This window comes from Electrona antarctica (assembly GCF_951216825.1).
Source record: "Electrona antarctica genome assembly, chromosome: 5".
NCBI lineage: Eukaryota > Metazoa > Chordata > Actinopteri > Myctophiformes > Myctophidae > Electrona > Electrona antarctica.
In genome coordinates, this window is record NC_136810.1 from 49,218,004 (window position 1) to 49,241,078 (window position 23,075).

The following is a 23,075-nucleotide window of genomic DNA, read 5'->3' on the forward strand; positions in this document are numbered from 1 at the left end:
AACTTGAGGGAGTGGAGAGAGCGACAGTCAACGAGTGACACAGAGAGAGGGACGCAAGCGAGGGACGAAAAAAAAGTTTTAATTAATATCTGTTTGGCGTCAAATCCTTCCTCAGCGTGTTAAGAACGTGGTCACTGATGTTGTGTGAAAAAGACATGACAAGGACGTCAGCTGCTGTCACGCATGCCGTGCGCGTGCGACCCCCCTGCTAACGCACCCGCCTACTAGCGCATTTGTGTGTGCATGTGTGTGCATGTGTGTGCACACACAATTTTTTTTACATTCCTATGTAAGAGCAGAAATTAGGTTCTTCTTTTATCTTTTAAGTTTGTGTGCCGCGATGACATCATCTCTCTGTTTCGTTCCACCTCCAGGCATAACTGGGTTAGCACCCTTGGGACCTCACAGTATGTAGGAGGCACCCTGTTCTGGTCCAACCTCTGGTTTATGAAGATGAATCATGGCTACAGTCATACAATTTACAATTTACAATTTAGGCATTTAGCAGACGCTCTTAATCCAGAGCGACTTACATTAAGCAATAACAAAAGCATGGCATGCATCACATATATAAAAAGCAGTTATCATGAATCATAAACTAAGAACGTAACAGTGGAGTATCTATGTAAACTATACATACTATACTATATAATATATTATACATGTGTACTATAAAGTGCTATGACTACATAAAGTGCAATTCTAGAGCTGTCTACGTAACAAGCTATAGGTCTGTTTAAAATACTATCTAAGTCTACATAATGTGCTATCTAAGGGGATAGGCTAGGGCAAGTGCTACGGGCCATGGTGGAGTCTGAAGAGGTGGGTTTTCAGACTACGGCGGAAGATTGGGAGTGAGGCTGCAGTTCTGACTGTGATGGGAAGTGCATTCCATAGTTTTGGAGCCAGAAGGGAGAAGAGTTTGGGACGTGTGGAGCGTTGTCCCGGCGTTTTTAGTGAAGGTACCTCCAGCTTCCCTGCGTTGGCTGATCTGAGTGCGCGGGAGGGTTTGTAGGGTACGATCATACTTGTGAGATATGGGGGGGTCATGCCTTTGGTTGCTTTGAATGCCAGCATCAGAGTTTTGTATTCTGTGCGGGCAGCGACCGGGAGCCAATGGTCATGCATACATGCATATACATGTATGGTATACATACAAAGTACATTGTATGGACTGGGATACGATAATATATGCTGCCTGGCTATTGTTGACAAATGAGTTACACAGACATACCGTATCAAGACATGCACAAGCTCCTCGTATACAGGTAAAAAGCAGTGAGCTTCCTTTGGATGCTGCCCTTAGTTTAACCCATTTTGACCTGAGATCAGAATGTCTTCTAAATCCTGACAGTTTTCTGAAAAAGCTATGTTTCTATGTCAGTCGTTCTTTGATTTTTCAAAAATAGCAGACCTACAAGCTCATAGCGCGGCACTCGGTGCCGCGCTATGAGCTTGTAGATCTGCTATTTTTCAATAGATAAAGCATAACATAATGCTAACACCAAAAGGGGTTCCCGGGTTAGTGCGTGCTCAGCTATAAATAAATACAACTTAAATCAAATACCACAAAAAGTGGCACTCCAGATAAATGATGAAAGACTGGCTCAGATGCAATTTCGCATTTATTGTATGCACTTTGTTGTTGATCACAGCACTGTATGCACAGTATGTTGAAACGTGCTGAGCTTGTACCTGCTGTGGCAAGAAGAATAAATAATAAATAAATGTCTTGCTTGTTTTGATTGAGCTACAGTATATGAACATAGGTCATAAGTAGGTTATAGAGCCTATAGAGACATAGACATTTCAAAAAGTACGCCGCGGACAAAGCCAACTCGAGTCGTGACAAATCATGACAACACACACAATATTTTGGACCAAACAAATAATTACAAAGAAGAAAAACAACAAAAAAAGTGTTGTAACCTGCCGTTCTTTTCTTCTTTCGAATTATTTGTTCGGCCCAAAAAATTGTGTTTGTTGTCATGATTTGTCACGACTCGAGTTGGCTTTGTCCGCGGCGTAAACGTCTTTACATAAATACTTTCTGAAATGTCTATGAGGAAAATGAACGGAGAATCATTTCCTGGGCCATGGTAGGGGGCGGGACTGCGACGCTCTATAGAATCATTGAATACCCGGCCCCTCCTCTGGAGAAACCTCTGCCTAATATATGAGCCTGTAACTATCTCCCCAGTGCATATCCCTCTATCTTTCAACCGTCCCAATAAAGGAAGAATACATAGGGGAGTACACTACCCACTCATTTGTTTTTTTATGGACAGGATACATGTCTCTGGAGGACCGATGATTGCTTGTCTATTGGGGGAAGGGGGAGACGGGACATAGAAGATGTGCAGGAGAGAAACACCTCAGTATTCCTTACTCTTCTTTGTTGTATTGTTATGGACCCTGGTCTAACCAACCAACTGGAAAAAACACATTAACTGACCAATTATTTTGCAATTACGTACCGGTAATTATTGCCCTGTCGTTTCCTCATGTATTGAGTTGTTTGACCCATGTAGCCTACCCATTTATTCCTGAGAGTTAGCGCGCAAACGTAGGTCATGGTAAACTTTCAATTACTTTGAGGCTATAATTGAGGGACGCCTGGGTTCTTGGGGGTCAATAGATTTATTTTGTAAGAACATATTCATTGTTGTTAAGCCAAAAGTCATGCTCCATTGTTAATCAGTGAAAGATTAACGGAGGCCAACACAATCAAGAGTTCAGAGGCACTGTAATCTGTAGCTCTTCTAAGGGTCAGTCAATAAGATCGACCACAGTCTGGTTGGAATGTAATTAGGACCTTTGATGAATGGGGTCAACTTGTGCATGGCATGCATGTGCATGTGCGTGTGTGTGTGTGTGTGTGTGTGTGTGTGTGTGTGTGTGTGTGTGTGTGTGTGTGTGCGCACGCGCACAGCGTGTGCACGTGCATGTGTGTGTGTGTGTGTGTCTTTAATTCAATAAAGGAGGTTCCTTTATTGAATTTATTGGGAGGTTCGCCTCCTTTGTCTTATTGACTAAGTGAGACATTTGAGTCAGTGTAGAGCCAGTGGGCGGCTCAGATGATATATGTGTGTAACTGATACTGAAATTTGTTTTTGCATCATAATGTAACTAACATATTCTAACCGTGGCCTACAGCCTATACAAGAGTAACTCTGACATTGTATATGACTGATCTTTTGGCACAAACTGCAGTTACATGTGCAGTTAGTGAATGAAGCATGCCATTGATGTGATAACGTGAGATTTGTGTGATAATGCTGATCACGTGCTATGGAACTTTGCTTTATGGTTCGCTTTATGCACATAGCAGCGTGAGGTGAGCTGTGATTAGTGTGGCAGCGTCAGCTGAGCTGTGTGGTTCGCTTTGAATGGTATTCTTTTGTGGAGACAGAGATACAAATATCGGTAGACAGGCGGAGATATGGACAAACAACCCTGTTCTAAATGACTAGAAGGCTCTCGAGAATGTACGAGATTTCTTTCAGACTTTTCAAACCATTTTGCGTATTAAATCTACAATACATACTACAGTATTAATACCAGTAAGACGCCCTGAGGGCGAGAAGCGACCTGCGCTGAAACAACAGAGCTTCTTAATACGGCACAGTTGAGAAGCAGCTAGTTAAACTATTCATCTGGTGTCAGTGAGGTCAGATGTAGAGTTGCTGGCCGGCTCCATATATGGAGATCTAGTATGTCAAACCATGCTATCAAGGGTTCGATGACGTCAGTGTCGTGATGATAGTTAGGTCCACATATGGAGATCCATGTGTTGTACTGTACCAACTTGGTTCATTTGCAAGTGTGACTCACGTCACGGAAACCACATGATCTCACATGAGACTATGTCACAATATGGCCATATACCTGTATCAACATTCCCATATATTTCTCCTGTTTTTCATTGACCAAAAAAAAAAGATCTTCATATATGGACTCGGAGACGACCACAATATACTTTGGAAAAAGATGGTTAGCAACAATGTTGTCAGGTAGTGAGTCATGAGTGAGTCAGTATTTATCAATTATTTCCTTCATTTGAACTTGCCAGAACAACACTTCACCGAATGCACCGAATGAATACTTCATCATGCAGTTTCATTCCGTGCGTGCTATTGTGGCGGCCTAATCTAGTTTAGCCTAATTCTGCCAGTGTGTATTTATTTACACAGCGACAGTTCATCCCAGACTAGGCTACACATTATTTACTTCCACCATGTCCAGTCATGCAGATTGCAGACAGTCAGACACCATGACTGTGGCTCTTCTATGATGTGTTGTAAAAGGATGTCCAGTGGTTAGGTGAGCCGAATGCATTCTCCACTCCAGTCATCTCTCATCGGTACAGCCCCATTCATACTTAGTCACACGACAGTGTTTAGTATCATGGTCAGTATCATATCAATATCATGGTCAGTATCAAGTCAGTATTGTGAGACTGATTGATTGAATACTTCAACATTTTGCAAAAAAAAGGCACAGTGGCACAGATTTATACAAAATAATGCTTAAAGGATAATCCAAATAAGTCCTCATGTGTTGTTTCCATCATGGTCCTTTGTATTCAGGACCTTAAACAAGCATTATAAATTAGCAACCCTCAGAACACATTCCAAGGCATATAATCTCTGCTATGAGCTAGGCTTAACTCTCCCTTATAAATTCAATGAATGTCAGTTCTGATTGACTCTTTTCTATATTATTCCATTCAAAGCATTTAAAATACTTTTGCCAAAACCTCAGAAGAAGAGTTACTTCTTCTACAAGCCTTGTAGATCGGTTATTAACGAAAAAAAACCATTAAATCATTGTTCCCAAATGCCCGACAAAGCCGGACGCACCACGGTGGATTGGAACGTGCATGGTGGTGGGCAGGGACTTTACCACTGTGCCACCCGAGCGCGACAGTCACAGGTGTGACTGACAGGTGTGTGACTGGCACCTGAGAACACCTGTCGCTCGTTTTGAGCAGATCGCTCAAAACGAGAGCGATTACCAACAGAAGCATAGTGGGGGATTTGGGCAAACGGAAGCATACTGGGGATTTTGTTCGGGGGCACTACAACCCACACGTGTAGCTGTGTTGCTCATTCCACGATTGCTCCTTACAAGTTAAACCTCATTTTAAAGGTGACTAATCAACGATAAAAAATATATAAAATACAGTACCAATTCACCCTTGGTCAAGTCCCGCCCGTGCATGTGCCCCTCTTCGCACCCATTGGTTGCCGTTTTGTGGTTGGACAACAATCCTCTCCATCCACTACCATTGAAATAACGTGTTTTTTCAGTTCCTTCTTATTGATATTCTGTGTATTCAATTCTTATTTTAAACTTTGTGTCAGTGCAGCATGGTGACTGCAGGTCATATGTTTGTTTTTAGTTTTTTCTAAAAATGATGTTTTAGCAAAAAGAGCCTGCTGGTTAGTCAGTCAGGGATCAGTCAGAAGGCTGACAAATGGGGAATTGGTAGCTCTGATCCATAGCTCTAATGCGTTGCATTTAGAGCTATGTTACTCTCGACTTCCGCCGTTCGCATGAATGCAGACCAGCCTCTCGTCTTTATCGTAAATAAAAATAACGTTTTTGCTACTCACCAAAACAAAGGCGGGTTGTGTCATTAGAAAGCCTACTTTCCTTAGTGGGAGCACCCCCACCACACGTATAAACGGTACTTTTTGGCCAAAAGGGGATTTTGTTTCCACCGGAAAAAAAATACTTTTAGTTACAGCGCCTTCTACCGATATTGCCCATAGAATTGCCTCATATAGAATATTTTTCCTCCGGTGAAATAAAATCCCTTTCTGGCCAAAAAGTACCGTTCATACGTGTGGTGGGGGGCTCAGAGTGCTTCCACTAAGGAAAGTAGGCTTTCTAATGACACAACCCGCCTTTGTTTTGGTGAGTAGCAAAAACGTTCTCGCATTCATGCGAGCGGTGGAAGTCGAGAGTAACATAGCTCTAAATGAAACGCATTAGAGCTATGGACCAGAGCTAGGGAATTGGTAATATTGAAGGGGAGAAATAATGAACTGAAGTTAAGTTTCCGAACTTTTTGTGGGCAGTTTATTTCATCCGAGTAAATCTTTCACCGTGCACTGGAGGAGACGGACAGGGATCATTAGAGGTACAGATGGTGCAGCAAGGCTCCCAGAAAGGTTGCGCTGGGAGCGAAGGTGCTAGTATTCTAATTGAAGAAGATGGACTGTCCACACTCCCTCTGCAATATATGGGGCCCTTTAGAGCACCAGTCTAATTTCATTGGCTGAGTACAAGTGACCATAGTCTCCAGCCACAGACTTGATTTGAGTGCTTATAAGAGTGGGGAATGGTATTTCATAGTCTGAAAACCAAAGTAAGTGTGTGTGCGTGTGCGTGTGTGTGTGTGTGTGTGTACACACTGTGATGGAAGAGGACTATTAGATTATCTATGGCCTGGAGACCGGGTTTCTTGGCCCTTACTAGTAATCAACCATCTGTGTGTGTGTGTGTGTGTGTGTGTGTGTGTGTGTGTGTGCGCGCGTGCGCGCTGTGTGATTCCTTGGAGAATGGAACAGGGGTTGTACGGGGTCTTGAGATTCTAGGCTAAGCATAACATGACCGTGAGTTTGATGGGGATGCTTTTGCCCTTGTCAAGACATGATGGATTAACTCATTTTGCTATTAACATTCTCATTGATAATGGAGTGGACAAAGCCTTTGCTCATGGTGTTTGTGTCTGTATTTGTGTGCGCGCGCACGTGCATGCGTGCGTGCGTGAGTGCGTGTGGGGGGGGGAGTGTATGCGTGTTGACAACTGTGATGAATCAACTCATTTCTTTAATTTGATTCCCAGTGATTTTGGGAAGAGGCAAGAGTCTCACAGAAGCATCGGTGTGTGTGTGTGTGTGTGTGTGTGTGTGTGTGTGTGTGTGTGTGTGTGTGTGTGTGTGTGTGTGTGTGTGTGACATTCACCTGCTGGGTCCCTCAGCAGACGGCTACCAATTTATCATTCTCAGCGTGGCGCCAGAGAGAGAGCACTCATTGCTGCTTAAGTGGGCACACTTATTTTCCAGTGTTACAATTACAGCTGACCTTTAACTACATATCCTGGGTGATATTAGCGTTGACAGGGACTAACTGCCGAACACAGAATCATTAACGTCCTGTGTATTACTCATTTTATGGACACAGTCCAGATCTCTCAGTCTGTCACATCGATACCACCGGCCACTGCATCCATCGCAACCAGAAGCCAGAGTAGCGAGGAACAGTGGTGTAAATTAAAGATGGAGTGCCACAATTTTTGTATTTTTCATGTGTCTATGAGGTGACAGTACTTCATTAGACACCCTGGAGTCGTTTTTATGTGCAATGGTGTAATAACTTTGTATTTAGGGTTTCTTCCTGGAGGCTGAACCCTTGACAGTCAAACGGGCCAATGATATAAACACTGATAGTGTGACGTATTACTATTGCACACGCACCTCCCCCTCATATATATTTTTTTAAATACGACAACCTCTGTGGGCGGAGCTGCCTGCCACATACACACGTGTGAACTGAACAGCGCAGTTTGCTGCTCTGTGCCCAACTGTGTGACAGATTTTCAAACAGTCATTTCACACATTACCACACATTACCAGTTCACAGCAGAGCAGACTGTTTTTGGTTAGATTGGAAGCAAGTAAATGTTCACGTCGGGTCCTCAGGATTAATCAAGGAAACCACAACAAACCAACCTGCTCTGCTGTCCAGTTGCTCTTGCTGTTCTCAAGGAGTTCAGGTTGTTTCTTTGATAATCACAGTGGTCAGGCTTTGATACAGAGTGTAGTGTCACAGTGTGCATTCTTGTTGGCCGTTGTAGTCAATATGTAGGTCCTAATACTTATACAAGGCTGTAAAATCAAGAATTAGAAGTATCTGTTGTGTCGCGCTGGAAGTCATGTTGCCATGTCTGGCTATTACAAGCGACTTGGGCTTGTTTTCATATAAGTATATAAGATTAATATGTTGTTAAAAGGATTGGTGTTGTTGAAACGTTTGACTTGTTTTCGTGGACCTGGCCGCTTGTTTCTTTAAATCTGGCAACGCAACTTTTGCTGAAACTCAATGCAGTCAGAAGGAATGGCATATTCATGTTGTAAATTGAGTTTGATCAGAGCAATAGAAGAGTGGAGAGAGAGTCATCTGTCCAGAGCATCATGTGCCTAAGTGTTTTGTGTCAATAAAGGACAGTTTCAATGCCAGGTTGCTTAGCTGGAGGAAATCAATAGCCTACAGTATATTGGCAAATTATTCATGCTAAATGATCTATCAAACTAATTGTTTCTGCTGTTAAACTATGATTTAATTGGATGATGAGATGAGCTGATTGTGACAATAGGGTCAATATAATTGGAGGAAATAAAGAAATGATTAAAAAAAATGCTTATCCGATATCTCAGAAATATGGGAAGTGTTCACTTCTAACATTCACAAAAACAAGTTTTTGTTACATTACAGACACCAATTTGTCATTTTGTAAACAAAAGGGCAGAGCCATGGGCTGTCCTTTTATAAGGAGGGGGAGGGACTAGGACAAGTGGGTGGTCTTAAAGGAGGAGGCGGAGGGACTGGATTAGGTGGGTGGTGCTATAAGGTTAAACTCACGCATACCTAATGAACTGGTGGGTGTGTGCACATAAAACCATAATTTTAACAAATACTGTACAGTTTTTTGAAAAAAATATACCTCCTTATATAACTAACACCTGATGATCATGTTTAAGGGTGGAAAAAAATCACGGCACTCCATCTTTAACTAAGTACATTTACTCAAGTACTTCCAAAATTCTGTACTTTTCTACTCCACTACATCTCAGAGGCAAATATTGTCTTCTTTTCTTTTGCCACAGATATATAAAATGAGTGGAAAATAATATTACCAGAAACACAAAGAGCTAACCATGAATGACCATATAGCTACAGGTCTGTAACTCTGAGAGTGTTCTCTGGGTTTTGGAGGTCCTTGCAAAGAGAACCACTAGTAGTAGTTGGACTGTGGACAGACAGACAGACAGACAGACAGACAGACAGACAGACAGACAGACAGACAGACAGACAGACAGACGCCCAAAGGCGGCACAGCAGTTAAGATTACAACTTACATTTAAGTATAAGTAAAATAACTGTACTGTAGAAAGTACTCTAATCAGTATACAGTAAAATAAATACTACTGATATCCTAAAATATTCTGAAGAAAACCTGGAGACTGGCATTCAGTAATTGGGTCTGATCAAAATAAGATCATACTGTAATGGTGTAAAACAGAAAATCAAAGATTTGCCCAGGACACGGACAAGTCTTTGCCACGGACACATGTGTCCGTGTATGGACATATTGATGACCCCTGCTTGGTAAAGCTGTGGGCTACATTATGCACCGGCCCGGGTTTAACGCAACAATACAATAGAATCCATCTTCACAAATTGTTCGTCATTGATTCCAAATGTCTGACACTATGCTGTCAGCATGAACTAGAGGAGGAAACCACAGAGCAGACCTTTCCCTGTTGGAAACCTTCTGTGCCAGTTAGTGTTTTCTAAAGACCCCAATTATAGATTCTCACCCTAACTTATTTTCAGAGGTGTTGATTATGGAAGGAACTCAGTGTGTGAGCTGTTCTGGATGCACTGCAAAGGAGAGAGATCCTCTCAGGGAAAACCAGGGTGATGTGAGGTAACTCGATCATGACACCAGACTGCCTGCTGTTAATTAAACTGCAGTATAGTTACTATAGTGATGTCCTATTCAATAAAGCTTGATGTCTGCCAACATAGAGTCTAGATCCAATACGTGCTTTTTCCTAGAAATTTCAGTTATACAGTGCACAATTCAAGCAAATAAAAATCATGTTCACAATTAAAAAAAAAAAAATGCATTCATTGCCTGCATCCAGGAAGTAAAAGCCAATGGTAGCTAATAGCAGTCACATCTGATAAAATGCCTATTGCAGGTGAAAGCTGCTATGCTACTACTTTCTTGCAAAATCCAAAAGTGGCTGTTCTGACTTATTTAGTTTTCCAATTTAAAATATTTCCATACTGCAGACATTGTGCGCTGCCGATTACTGCGCTCTCCGTTTATGACACCTGTTTGAAGGCTAATGGATAGTAGCTGATACCGGTATTACCGATCAGTTGAAAAAAAATGCCTTATTTCACATTTCAGTAACATTTACACTAACTGATACAGAGTTGAAACGAGAAGCTGAAACGGGGTCAAAGCTTCCAGAGAGTCGTCGCAACACATTTAAAATGCTCATGATATACACATGCCAACCCTGTCTTGATGGTGATGATGAGTGATGCAAATTCAGCATGTTGATTAGACTGGTTTCTACACTGTGGGAGATGTTGAAGTAACACAGTGTTGTCCGAGGTGCAGTGATTTTTAAGTGGTACTAGCCCCTCCTATGCCCAGCTTTGAGTGTAAACACAAACATTGGAGACAAATGTGTGTAAACACAAACATGCAAATTCTGATTGGCCGGAATGAGATGATGTATGATGATGTACGATGATAAGAGCGCCCCTCACTTCACACTGGTGTGATTTTTACTGAATAAAACTGAAGTAAAATGTCCTAAGTTCAAGGCTCATATCAGTAGTTGCGACTGAATTCAAGTGGTGTGTAACTCTCCATGATCAGGCCTATATGCACAGTATGGATTGTCACTTTACAAGCAGCTAATGTACTAGAAATGAAAACAAATCACACAATATCCTACTTTAGATTTCAACCCCATGAACAGAGAAATGACTGATCCCCATGGCTGACCCTTCCACATACTGTAGATGTACCAATGATAAAACATGCAACACTTATGGTACTGAACCTCCTCACGTACAACAGTCACAGTCACGTCCAAGCCTGCGTGCAATGTCCTTGATGTCTACAGGGCCTGTGACAGATATTCAACCGCTCATGACACACATTTAAAGTGCAACATGGTCAACAAAGATTTGCTGCACAAACAGCCACGAGTTGCTTCTTATTTAACTTACATTCAATCATCTGTCCATGGTCTTTCTTGGCTCTTACACAGCCATAGTCCTTATGTTTCTGGATGCAAAGTGCCTTGACGTCTTCAAGTTTATCTGTTTAGCCAGATAAATCAATCGAATTAAATAAATCGAAGTTTATCTGTTTAGCCAGATTACTCAATAGAAAGTAATAACAGCTTATTGAGTCTCTTCTGGCTCATTATGGGCCAGATGTTATCTCTCTTCCTTGATGCAAATGTCACCATAAATGATCTCCAACCTCAAGTCCTACATTCTGTAGAGTAATGTAATGGATGTTAATGATCCTGAGAACGTAGCAGCGGTGGCCGAACGGATTGCGGAGCGGTCTTGATACCGGAAGGTCGCCAGTTCGAATCAGCGGTCCGACACGTTAAAATTACCACCGCTGAAGTGCCCTTGAGCAAGGCATTGAACCACTACCATGAAATGTTCTATGAGCAGGGCCTGGCTGGAAACAACTTATTGAGCTTAGCCCAGATACCCTGGGTAAATATAGTAACTTTGCTTTGCTTTGCTGCACTGTAGCTCATTCCGGTGGAGCAGTTATTTTTTCCAAATATTCAGATAGATCTTTGGGATATATACATTACATTTATACAAGATGAACTTATATCTTAACTTAAAATCACATGCATTAATGTCCACAAATGACTAAAATCTGGAATTGTTCTGTGCAAGCTGGTCTGGTCCTCTGTCTGCTATATGTGTAGCAGGGCTATATTATGAAATGACTGTGCCACCATCACAAATAGGAGTGAGGGATTGTACAAACACATTAACCATACAGTATACTGTATAATGCTGTATAACTGAACAAGGTAAGGTTCCCCAATTTGGTACGGGTTCAGAATGGGAACAGATTCAGAACCAGAGGGTGATGTAACAAAAGTTCATTCAACATATATAAATATATTCTAGTTAAAATACAGATGGGAAGAAGAGTTATTTTAGCTGGGAAATCATGATCCTAAAAGTAGGACAGGGTCCATAAATATGCAAAACCTAAAGCAAATAATGTAATCACAGGTCACAGCAAACAAAATCCAAACCATGCAATATTAATGAATAGCCAGTATACGCAACACCACTATGGCACAACAAACAATCTGTAGTTTTATTTAGGTTAGGTATAGGTTAGTTGTCCTCCTAGCTCTGGTCCATAGCTCTAATGCCTAATGCCTTCATTAGAGCTATGCTACTCCAATACAAAGGCGGCTTGTGTTATTAGAAAGCCTACTTTCTGCGGTATACAATTGGCCAGAAAGGGATTTATTTTCACTGGAAGGAAAAATCTTGTCTATGGGCTTTTCTCTTGGCAAGAGGGTAGCGGGTAGGGCACAGTGGAGTAACTAAAAGTATTTTTCTATGGACTCATCATCATCATCTGGCTGATATAAATGCCCTCGCTGTGCCTTGTTTGTTCAGAGTGTGTGTGTGTGTGTGTGTGTGTGTGTGTGTGTGTGACATGTGAGACTTTCTGTTATATGCTAAATACGGAATTAGCTGGAATTGTAGTTTTTAACATGCCGTTAAATGGTGAAAACTATTCTTGCCCTTGTTTTCCAGGACAATGTGGACTTGGGGGAGCTGATGTTCTCACTGTGCTACCTCCCCACTGCCGGTAGACTCACCATTACCATGATCAAAGCTAGAAACCTCAAAGCCATGGATATCACCGGCGCTTCTGGTCTGTACCTCACATTGCTGTATTGTTGTGGTCTTTTGTGTGATTGATGTCACATGGCAGGAACAATGGAACATGTCTTTTTTCCCTGTACATCTTCTTTTGTTATATACTATAATATTATAGATAGGATCCGACAGGAAGCACGCACATCTCAAGACATTCTGCAGGTGCTGGTCAAAAATATACGTACAATGAAAAAGGAAGGGATGTCCGCACACTGAGTCCGACTCATACCTGACGAAGACCCACAGAGGTCGAAACGTTGTAACAAATAAATAAATCTTCCTGGGAGCTACAACTCAGTGTGCGGACATCCCTTCCTTTTTCATACTATAATATTATGTCATATATTGTTATATGAACGATGGAAATTTGCATTCTTGCAAACCTTTAGGTATATACACTGCACCCTCAACTCGTATGTTTAAGTAGACACCAACACACAATGTATATCAAGTGCAACAGCGTCACATCTGATCATGAAGATCCAGTCTTAAATCCATCTCAGGGCCATTTCTACTTCGTTGCGTGCATGACCCTTTCGTTCAGCTTCAATGTTGTGGAGCAACCAATGCTGAAAGGCTGTGTAATTAAGTACGTATTCATACTGTGCGTTATCAAGATTGCAGTTGTCCTGCCTCACCAATCACCATTCATCTTGTTGGTCAACATCCATTCAGTCCATCCGGATTTTGTTTCATCTAGTACTCCATGTCAATAAAGAAACTTTCATTATGTGAATAATTGTTTTAAGAATACTATGTCGTAAAGAAAAATCAATAAACATATGACCCAATCTGTGCCAGGAACGTTATGTTTTAAGCAGCATACCCCACCTGTGCCAAGACATAAAGTTATGTTATTTATTTATTTTAATTTATTTTTTAAATATATATTTTTTTTTAATCTGACGTGCACGCGATGTGCACATGGATGCGCCCACGGTTATGTATTCTTTCATTTGTCCCATATCTCTGGCACCTGCACAGCGTTTCTATTGTAACAGGTGGCATGGATTGTGTTAAAAAAAAAAAAACCTGTACAGTGGATAATAATCATATTACTGTACCTTTCTACAGATCCATACGTTAAGGTGTCCCTGATGTGTGAGGGGCGGAGACTGAAGAAAAGAAAGACTTCGACCAAGCGGAACACCCTGAACCCTGTGTATAATGAAGCCATCGTGTTTGATGTCCCCCCGGAGAATATCGACCAAATCAGCCTCCTCATAGCGGTCATGGATTATGATCGGTTAGTGCAGTTGATCTGCCTTCCTGTGTCATTGTGTAACTTAAATATAATATGTAGTGTTATTAATTAATTTAACCCATTCTGAACGGGAACCCCTTTTGGTGTTTTAACTAAGCATTATGTTATACTTTAGCTATTGAAAAATAGCAGATCTACAAGCTCATAGCGCGCCACCGAGTGGCGCGCTATGAGCTTGTAGGTCTGCTATTTTTGAAAAATCGTAAAAATGCGCCACAAATCTTTGAATATATATTCTTTCAGAGCAAACGTTTTTTACTAAGTTACTGAATGTACTATATGTACCAATTAGACAGATCCCGTGGTGATTTCTGTCTCGTCTCACAGGGTTGGCCACAATGAAGTGATCGGAGTGTGCAGAGTGGGCAACGACGCAGAGGGTTTGGGTCGGGAACACTGGGGCGAGATGCTGTCATACCCTCGCAAGCCCATCGCACACTGGCACCCCCTCATAGAGGTACTGTGTGTGTGCGCGCGTGTGTGTGTGTGTGTGTGTGTGTGTGTGTGTGTGTGTGTGTGTTTGTGTGGTAACGTTACATTTGTAGACAAATGTATAACTCAAAACAGGAATGATTAAAGTTTAATCTGGTTTCATGTTGCCATGTTAGCAATGTATTTTACGGAGTCAGGCGCAGGCAGGCAGGCAGGCAGGCAGGCAGACAGACAGACAGACAGACAGACAGACAGACAGACAGACAGACAGACAGACAGACAGACAGACAGACAGACAGACAGACAGACAGACAGACAGACAGACAGACAGACAGACAGACAGACAGACCGACCAAGACAAAAGTGGCTTCCTTCACAGTCCTGTTTCTATTTCTGAATTCCCAGACCACACTCATTAGTACAAAAATACTGTAGTATACTGACACAGAAGTTGTGGACTGAATCATGCAAATTCATGTTGAGTTGTTAAAATTAAATCAATTGATATTCAGCTTGGATGGAATTAAATGCTTAAAATTCAGTCACTCAAGAGTCAATAATATTCTGTCTATTTGCAATAATTATATGAATTATTTGCATGCATGCCAGCTGAAATGTCTTAACAACAGGTGTGATCAACTTATTAAGCTCTGCTGTGTAGTCAATTCTCTTATTTTTATGCTTAATCGGCTGGGTTCGGAAATGCGTTTTTAGCATTCCTCACTGCAGGTGCCGATAGCCACAAGCGAGCTCATTAATCACCCACACTGTGCATTTTCTGAACAACATGCAAGGTTACTGCAGTTGCTGCATGATTGGTTGCTTGGGTTTTCTTGGAGGTGGCTAAAACTTAGCATCCCACCATAGATAGATTCCATAGATGGATTCACTCACCCACCCAATCACTCAAAGTAAATTCCTTTATTCATTTTCCCCATCTACATATTATAGTAATGCTGAGCGTGTACAAATGGAACCAAAATTAACCCTTACTTTGGTTCCATTTGTACACTGCCAGTGCTAAAGGACATTGTACAGATACGTGCCGCTGACCACCACGTGTTTTCTCTTTGTTATCAGACGCCATAGAGTGGCGTACTGAACACAGTATCTTTAGTGACCTAGTAGCAGCATCCTTCCACCAGCAAGCTAATGGATTATTATTATTGTACAGCTCAACACATCTGCAGATGGCTCCTCCTTAGGGGACACATGTTAAACACATTATGCATACACTGTATATACTCACACATATTTACTGTACTTGAACTGTACCATGAATGAAGCAAAATGAGAGGTAGGTAGAGAGAGAGAGAGAGAGAGAGAGAGGTAGAGAGAGAGAGAGAGAGAGAGAGAGAGAGAGAGAGGTAGAGAGAGATAGAGAGAGAGAGAGCGAGAGCGCGAGAGAGAGAGTGTTGAATTGAGTACATCAATGCTTTCTTGGATTCATCCTAGCAGACCATGTATTGTACTGTACTTCCCTGTGCTTGTCCATGCAAACTGTTAGTAAAGTATTCAATCAAATCACAAAATACACAACATAAAACAAATAGTGGTTCTCAAAGTGGGGTCCAGGGACCCTCAGGGGTCCTTGAGGGTGTTCCAGGGGCCGTCCCCCACCAAAATGAGTTAATATAGCATCAAAACGCTTTAACCACTTTTTTTTTAAAAGATTTGTTTTTGACTTTTCTGCCTTTATTGATAGTTTCAAGTGGAGATTGACAGGAAAGAGGGAGAGAGAGAGGAGGACACGCTGTCAGGACAGAGCCTGCATATGGCGTGCGCCTGGACCACTAGGCCAGCGGGGGCCCCGCTTTAACCCATTTTGACCTGAGATCAGATTCTAAAAATGTCTTCTACATCTTGACAGTTTTCTGAAAAAGCTATGTTTCTATGTCAGTGGTTCTTTGATTTTTCAAAAATAGCAGACCTACAAGCTCATAGCGCGCCACTCGGTGGCGCGCTATGAGCTTGTAGATCTGCTATTTTTCAATAGCTAAAGCATAACATAATGCTAACACCAAAAGGGGTTCCCGCCCAAAATGCACCACTTTTAACCCTACATACATTGGATATTTGAAAATAGCTGATCTACAAGCTCACAATCGTGACACGTTTTGAGGAAGCACAAGCCCTGGATGCAGCCTGATGTGTTGTATTTTTTTTTTTTTCGCCAGGCCTGGCTGGGACTACAGTGTTGAAAGCCGAGCTGTACAAACAACACGTGTTGTGTAGCCTACATGCACTTGGCCATCAGCTTCTACTCATACGAGAGAACGATGTGAAGAGCCATGGTGATTGCATCATGTGTGGTTGTCGAGGGGACTGCCCATAATTCCGACATCCCGTTAGTCCGACCTACGTGGCCGGTTAAGACTGAGGTTAGGGTTAGCTACCTACGTGGCCGGTTAAGACTGAGGTTAGGGTTAGCTACCTATGTGGCCGGTTAAGACTGAGGTTAGGGTTACCTACAGTATGTGGCCGGTTAAGACTGAGGTTAGGGTTAGCTACCTATGTGGCCGGTTAATAATAATAATAATGGACTGCATTTTTATAGCGCTTTTCCAAGTGCTCAAAGCACTTTACAATGGTCCATTCATTCATTGGGAGGTGAAGCGGCGAACAGTCAACGCCAGCGTCCTGCTTCCCACATTCACACACCAATGGTGGCAAGCTCACACCCACTGACTCATTGGAGGCAACGTGGGATTCAGTGTCTTGCCCAAGGACACTTCGACATGTGGACACTAACAGGAGTACGCACGCACGCAAGCACACACGCACACACACAGTTATCACTGCTAACTCTCACAAACACTACAACACCTCAGTCACAGTGGCATTTCATTAGAATATTGCAGAATGCTTAGCTTTTAACACCATAACAGAATGGAAATGCAATGAACATTCCGCATGTGTCAGATTAAATCTGAATTGTGTGTCACCAACTGTATACACTTTGTACATACTTTAAAATGACAGCATCACCTTATTAGCTTATCAGTTATGTTCAACATCACCTACTGTATAGCAGAGGTGGTTCTCAAACTAACCTTTCGGTGTCAAGGACATGCTATTGCTGGAGACCCTATGGAACTCCCCCCAAGGACCCCGGGGGGTACCCACCCAGACCCCATTTCGAGAACCACTGACCTACAGTCTGGCATGTACACTTGTACAGTAGTGTGTCTATAAAGTCCTTTGAAGGTAAAGGTAATACCATATGTACTGTTTGTGTAATTACAGTGACAGTCAGCTTGCTAGCAAGGAGCAGTCATATTCACTGTGGCTTTAATAACCTACATTATGACGTGCAACTTTTTACAGTTCTGTTTTGTAATTGCAGTGACAGCAATCACTTTCTCTCCATCTCTGTCTGTCTGTCTGTCTGTGGTCCAGTGGGTCGGACAGGGGCCTGCAGTGGGTGGAAGTCAAGGAGGATCCACCAACTCTTTGAAGACACCGCCTTCACCATGATATTGCGCACACACACACACACACACACACACACACACACACACACACACACACACACACACACACACACACACACACACACACACACACACACACACACAGGCAGGATTTTAACATGTGCCTCACTATCACTTTCAAATCCAGTGTACGGTGGACCTGCTGGACATTACCATTTTTTATAGCCTGGCTGAAGTTATTACTACAGTATAATGACCACATGAACCCTAGCATCCCTAATATGGGCATGCCACAATGGCCAAATATTCAACAAAAATCTACAAGCAAACAACACATTGCGTTGCGACTCGTTGTGAGCTTGTAGATTCAGTGTAGGCAAGTACAGACCACTGGGCTAGATGGTTTGAACGTTACTCGTGTCAGTAAAGTACAGTTGGGTGCCACCGATATTGTCCCTTATCATTTGACCCATTTAGGCCTGACCTCAAAATTTTAAAAAATCCTTCTAAATCCTCCAGTTTTCTGAAATAAATATTTTCACGATTTTTCAAAAATAGCAGACCTACAAGCTCGTAGCGCGCCACTCGGTGGCGCGCTATGAGCTTGTAGATCTGCTATTTTTCAATAGCTAAATTATAACATAATGTTTAAAACACCAAAAGGGGTTCCCGCCCAAAATGGGTTAACTGTCCTTTTGCGCAGATCACGCAAACCTCAGCAAAAAGAAAAGGACAATATCGATGGCCTCCAACTGTAACTCGTTAGATTGAACAGGATTTACTGTGCTATGAAGCTGGAAAGACACATTTATATTCCTTATTCCTATTTTGTCATGAAAACCAAAAAGAAAAAAAATCAAAAAAACAATTGACCACATTCTAAAGTACATTCACGCCTAACCTTTTTAACAGCATAGCCAAGATGTTTGAAATAGATTAAACTAACAGTTGAGTTGTCTTTGTCCAACTGCAGTACGCAGACCAAAATGTTGACTTTGTAGAGAGTGTGTGAAGCTTCAGCTACTGTAACAGTCGACTCTGTGTGAATATGTAGATAGATCAGCCTATTAGACTAACTAACAGATTTTATAGACAGGTATAGAATTGTGACGGACAGAATTGGACATTCCTGTTCAAATCAACATTGTTGAAATAGTTCTTCGTCTGGTGCACTTCAGAATTCAGATCAGTGTTGATTTTGACGACTAAAAGTAGACGAAAAATGTCCATCGACTATCTTTTTCACTAAGGAAAACTAAACTAAAACTAAAACCTAAGCTATGATGACTAAAACTAAATTTATTGAGAAATTTGTCAACAATTAAATAAAATATTAGGAAGGTATTAGTGGAGAAGAGATCCAGTAGAACTAAAAGTAATTTTATTATATAGGTTGTATGCAGAAAATAGCTCAATACGCAATGTGAGCTTTTAGATCGGATATTTTCAGCATGCAACTAAGCCTTAAATCATCCATTACGACGCCATCAAGGCCTGCCAAAAATACATTCTAGTCGACTAAATCAACTGTATATTTAGTCGACTAAAACTAGACTAACTAAAACATTTCAGATGATTAAAATGGGACTAAAACAGAAAGAAAATGTATTCAAAAGACTATGACTAAAACTAAATCAAAATTTGCTGTCAAAATCAACACAACAGATGGCTGACACAGAACCCCAGCTAGCAACGTCATGGAAATGTACGATTCCAAATCATCGCTGTCAGGCAGAAATCTCGTATCTCCATATTTCATCTTTGTTTTCATAGTGAATAAATGCCATACTTTTGTCATACAAGAGTGTCGTACAAAAAAAGTTTAAAAAGTAGCAGATCCGCAAGCTCAAAACACATCGTGACATGCTGCGAGATCTGCTATTGTATTGATTAATTTGGTCTGTAGATTTCATTAATACTTTTCAATTGTAAAAAAGAGAGAAGGATCCGGGCACACAAAGTTAAAAAATGAGGAACGCCTTTATTGATTAAAAGGCAACTGCCTTGCCTTTTAATCAATAAAGGCGTTCCTCATTTTTTAACCTTGTGTCCCCGGATCCTTCTCTCTTTATCATGTATTGATCCCGTTTTTTGATCCGTGTGAGCACGTTTTTATCATTATCACATCCTGCTACCTCCATTGAGCACCTGGTTAGTTTCTCGTGTTTCTCTAATACTTTTCATTGGTTCAATATTTACAACGCAGGTTACTTTTTTTCCATTTCCTGAGAAGTAACAAATGAGGCTTCTGCCCGACAGCGAAGCCCCCAGAGCGGCTGGCCAACGCTGAAGCTGCCAAATTCTACTGGAACTGCAAGCGGACGTTTTTTGCCCGTGCATGTATAGCACGAGCTGGGGTTTAACACGGAGAGCTCGTTAGCACTTCCGCATTTTGGCCACCAAATGGTCATTTTATTTTGGTCTCCAAATTAAAGAGAAAAACCGGGTCCTTCAGTCGCCACTGAGCAACTTCCATTGAAATGAATTGTGGGGGTGGGGCTGTCCACTCTCTAGCTTTTATATATGACTCTCTGGGCGAAACGTTTCGATGCGCGACCCTCAGGACGGCGTGTTGCCATAGTAGCAAGGTCACCATTTCACTGAACATTCCAGTGGCAGTCGTGTTGGAAGAATCCTCCAAGCTCTCCAGAGTCACACAAGTACATGTACTGTACAGTACGTGTGACCCCATAGCGACGTGCTGTCATAAATCAAATGTATGGCAGCATTATTAAGTGTACCAAAGGAGCACACTGCTATATCTGTCAGAGACGGACCGTTTCTGTGCATTTTTCTAGTCTTTGTGTGCGAGGCTCTTCTCACTGAGCCGTCCCCCAAGGACACGGAGTGAGGGGGAGTGTGAAAAGCTGCTGTTGTTGGGATGGGAAAATGGACAACATGTTTTATGTGTTGCATGTCGTCTTTGGTAATTAAAGGGTATGGACAAAATAAGACAAAACACTGCAGTAGCTTATACCGATTGTCTTTTGCTCGTTTGGCGCGTTGCTTTTCCTGAAAGTGTCATTCTTCTAACTGCGGAGGGCATTGCCGCATCATTAGTATAGTCTTATGACATTTCGACAAGCAAGCAGTGCTTTTGAATGATTTGGTGTTATGAACCACATTATGTCCCTAGCATCCCTATTCGGGCACGTCACAGACATGATAATAGGCAAACATTTGGCGAGAAATCGGCAAAGGGTACAAGCTCACAATGCATTGTGAGCTTGTAGAGCTGGTATATGTTTCCCAAATGTTCGCCGACTTGTAGTGAGCTCGTAGATTGGATACTGTATTTTCAGCAAAAAGGGAGAAAAGTACATTTTGAAGCAGATACTTTTATATATATAGTATATAGTATATATATATATATAGTATATATATATATATATATACTATATATATAGTATATATATATATATATAGTAAATGTTCAATTCCGGACTTTTACTTGTTACAGAATATTTCTATATTGCAGTATTGGTACTTTTACTTAAGTAAACATTGTGAGTACTTTTTCCACCACTGATGATCATTATGCTCCACACAGAGCACCTAATGAAGACTCATGCCCTGTTGACTGATGTGTTAATGTTCTAGAACCCAAATGATGTTCAGATTAATCCCATTAGAAGTCATTTCCATTCGTGTAGGGTGCAATTGATTTGACTGGAATGGATCCTTGCTGATAACCCGGGCCAGATCGCCACCAGTTCACTGAAATGTATTTAAACCAGTGGTTCTCAAACGTTTTCATGTCAAGGAGCCCCAAATTAATATGTAAATTTGGCCGCAGACCCCCACCGGAAACCATTTTGTGCCAGGGACCCCCACAAGAAAAGATTAACATTAAGAGAAATTCAATTAGGCCTATTCAAAAAATATTATTTTGGGGGGAAAATAATTACATTTTGAGAATCACTGCATTAAACCATACCTGGTTATTTATTTTGAGGACAGAGGAATAGCGGAAGGAATTTTAGTATTATTTGAATTTCAAGATAACACCAGATTGTTTTGACTTTGTATTGCAAATTATGATTTGTCCTGTGTTCCTCTTTACAATGCATGCGTCATTTTTGTGAGATGTTGCCATTTTTAAAGCTTTTCTTTGTTGTGAGATACTGTACTAATCCTATTGTAAACACAAAATGTATTGAAATGAAACCATGGCAGACTGTGTACATTGTCTATTCAGATGTTATTAATAAATATTTCTATATATAGTACTGACTCATTTTATATTAAAAGTGTGCGCGTGCATGCATGTGTGTGTGTGTGTGTGTGTGTGTGTGTGTGTGTGTGTGTGTGCAACTGCGCATCGCGCATGTCTGTTTGGTAGTGAGAGTGAGAGAGAAAAACACATTTCACAAGAAGGAAGGTAAAAAAAAAAGGGGGAGATCCTGCACACTGTATTGGCCGGACGGCTGGCCTAGCGGCCCGGGCACCTATAGGCTGCTTTTGATTGATTGATTGAAATATTTATTAACAGTTTGCAGAATTACAGTACATTTCAAGCACAAACTCAATACAAAGACTGTTAACTGTGAGTGGACGACCCAATTAAGCATTACACTTGTTTACAAGAGGGTCCACCTTGTTCAATTCATCAAAACATTTAGAGACGTACAAATATAGACACTTCTATATAGTCAAAGAACAGAAAAGGAATTCATCATAAAGGAGGTAAAAAGGGAAAAGAAACATACAGTGAGGGGAAAAAGGGGTGGGGGGTGGGGGGGGGGGGGGGGTGCTAATCCCGCTTTGCTGCGTGTCACTCCCCATCTCTCTCTCCCCATTTCCTGTCAATCTACTGTCCAATCAAAGGCATAAAAAGGCCCAAAAATATCAATAAATAAATGTTATAAAAACGGTTCAAGTGACCATCATCAGGTATCTCAGTACAAGAAGTAAGGTGAAATATACAGTAAGTGTACTTGCATATACTGTAGGCTTACTAGGCTACTAACAGCAGAGCATAGAATAATTTGAATTGTATGTTTTTTCCAGTTTAAATGTTAGTTTAATTGTTTAAAACATGCACACGTGCAGGCACACACACAGTCACACACACATACACGCACACACGGATTCCCGCATGGGCAACCAAACATCTACCTGCACTCAGCCAAAGAGCCTGATCGAGTTATCAGTTCCTGATAACTGTTTTTTTGATGACTCAT

The 23,075-nt window shown here is 41.5% G+C and overlaps 3 protein-coding genes across 5 annotated transcripts in view; 1 reads left to right on the plus strand and 2 right to left on the minus strand.

Annotated features, from left to right (window-relative positions):
• syt9b (synaptotagmin IXb) overlaps positions 1-17,935 on the plus strand; it is a gene marked incomplete at both ends in the record, with an annotated part of 48,318 nt that extends 30,383 nt beyond the window's left edge. The window contains 4 exons of the mRNA XM_079500992.1: positions 12,637-12,757; positions 13,837-14,008; positions 14,354-14,483; positions 17,858-17,935. Coding sequence (XP_079357118.1) covers positions 12,637-12,757; positions 13,837-14,008; positions 14,354-14,483; positions 17,858-17,935 — 501 coding nt within the window. The remainder of the gene's footprint in view (positions 1-12,636; positions 12,758-13,836; positions 14,009-14,353; positions 14,484-17,857) is intronic.
• The window catches only part of olfml1 (olfactomedin-like 1), a 113,920-nt gene that overhangs the window by 85,216 nt on the left and 5,629 nt on the right, over positions 1-23,075 (minus strand). The window lies entirely within an intron of this gene.
• The window catches only part of spon1b (spondin 1b), a 125,320-nt gene that overhangs the window by 6,848 nt on the left and 95,397 nt on the right, over positions 1-23,075 (minus strand). The gene's annotated exons all lie outside the window — the stretch shown is intronic.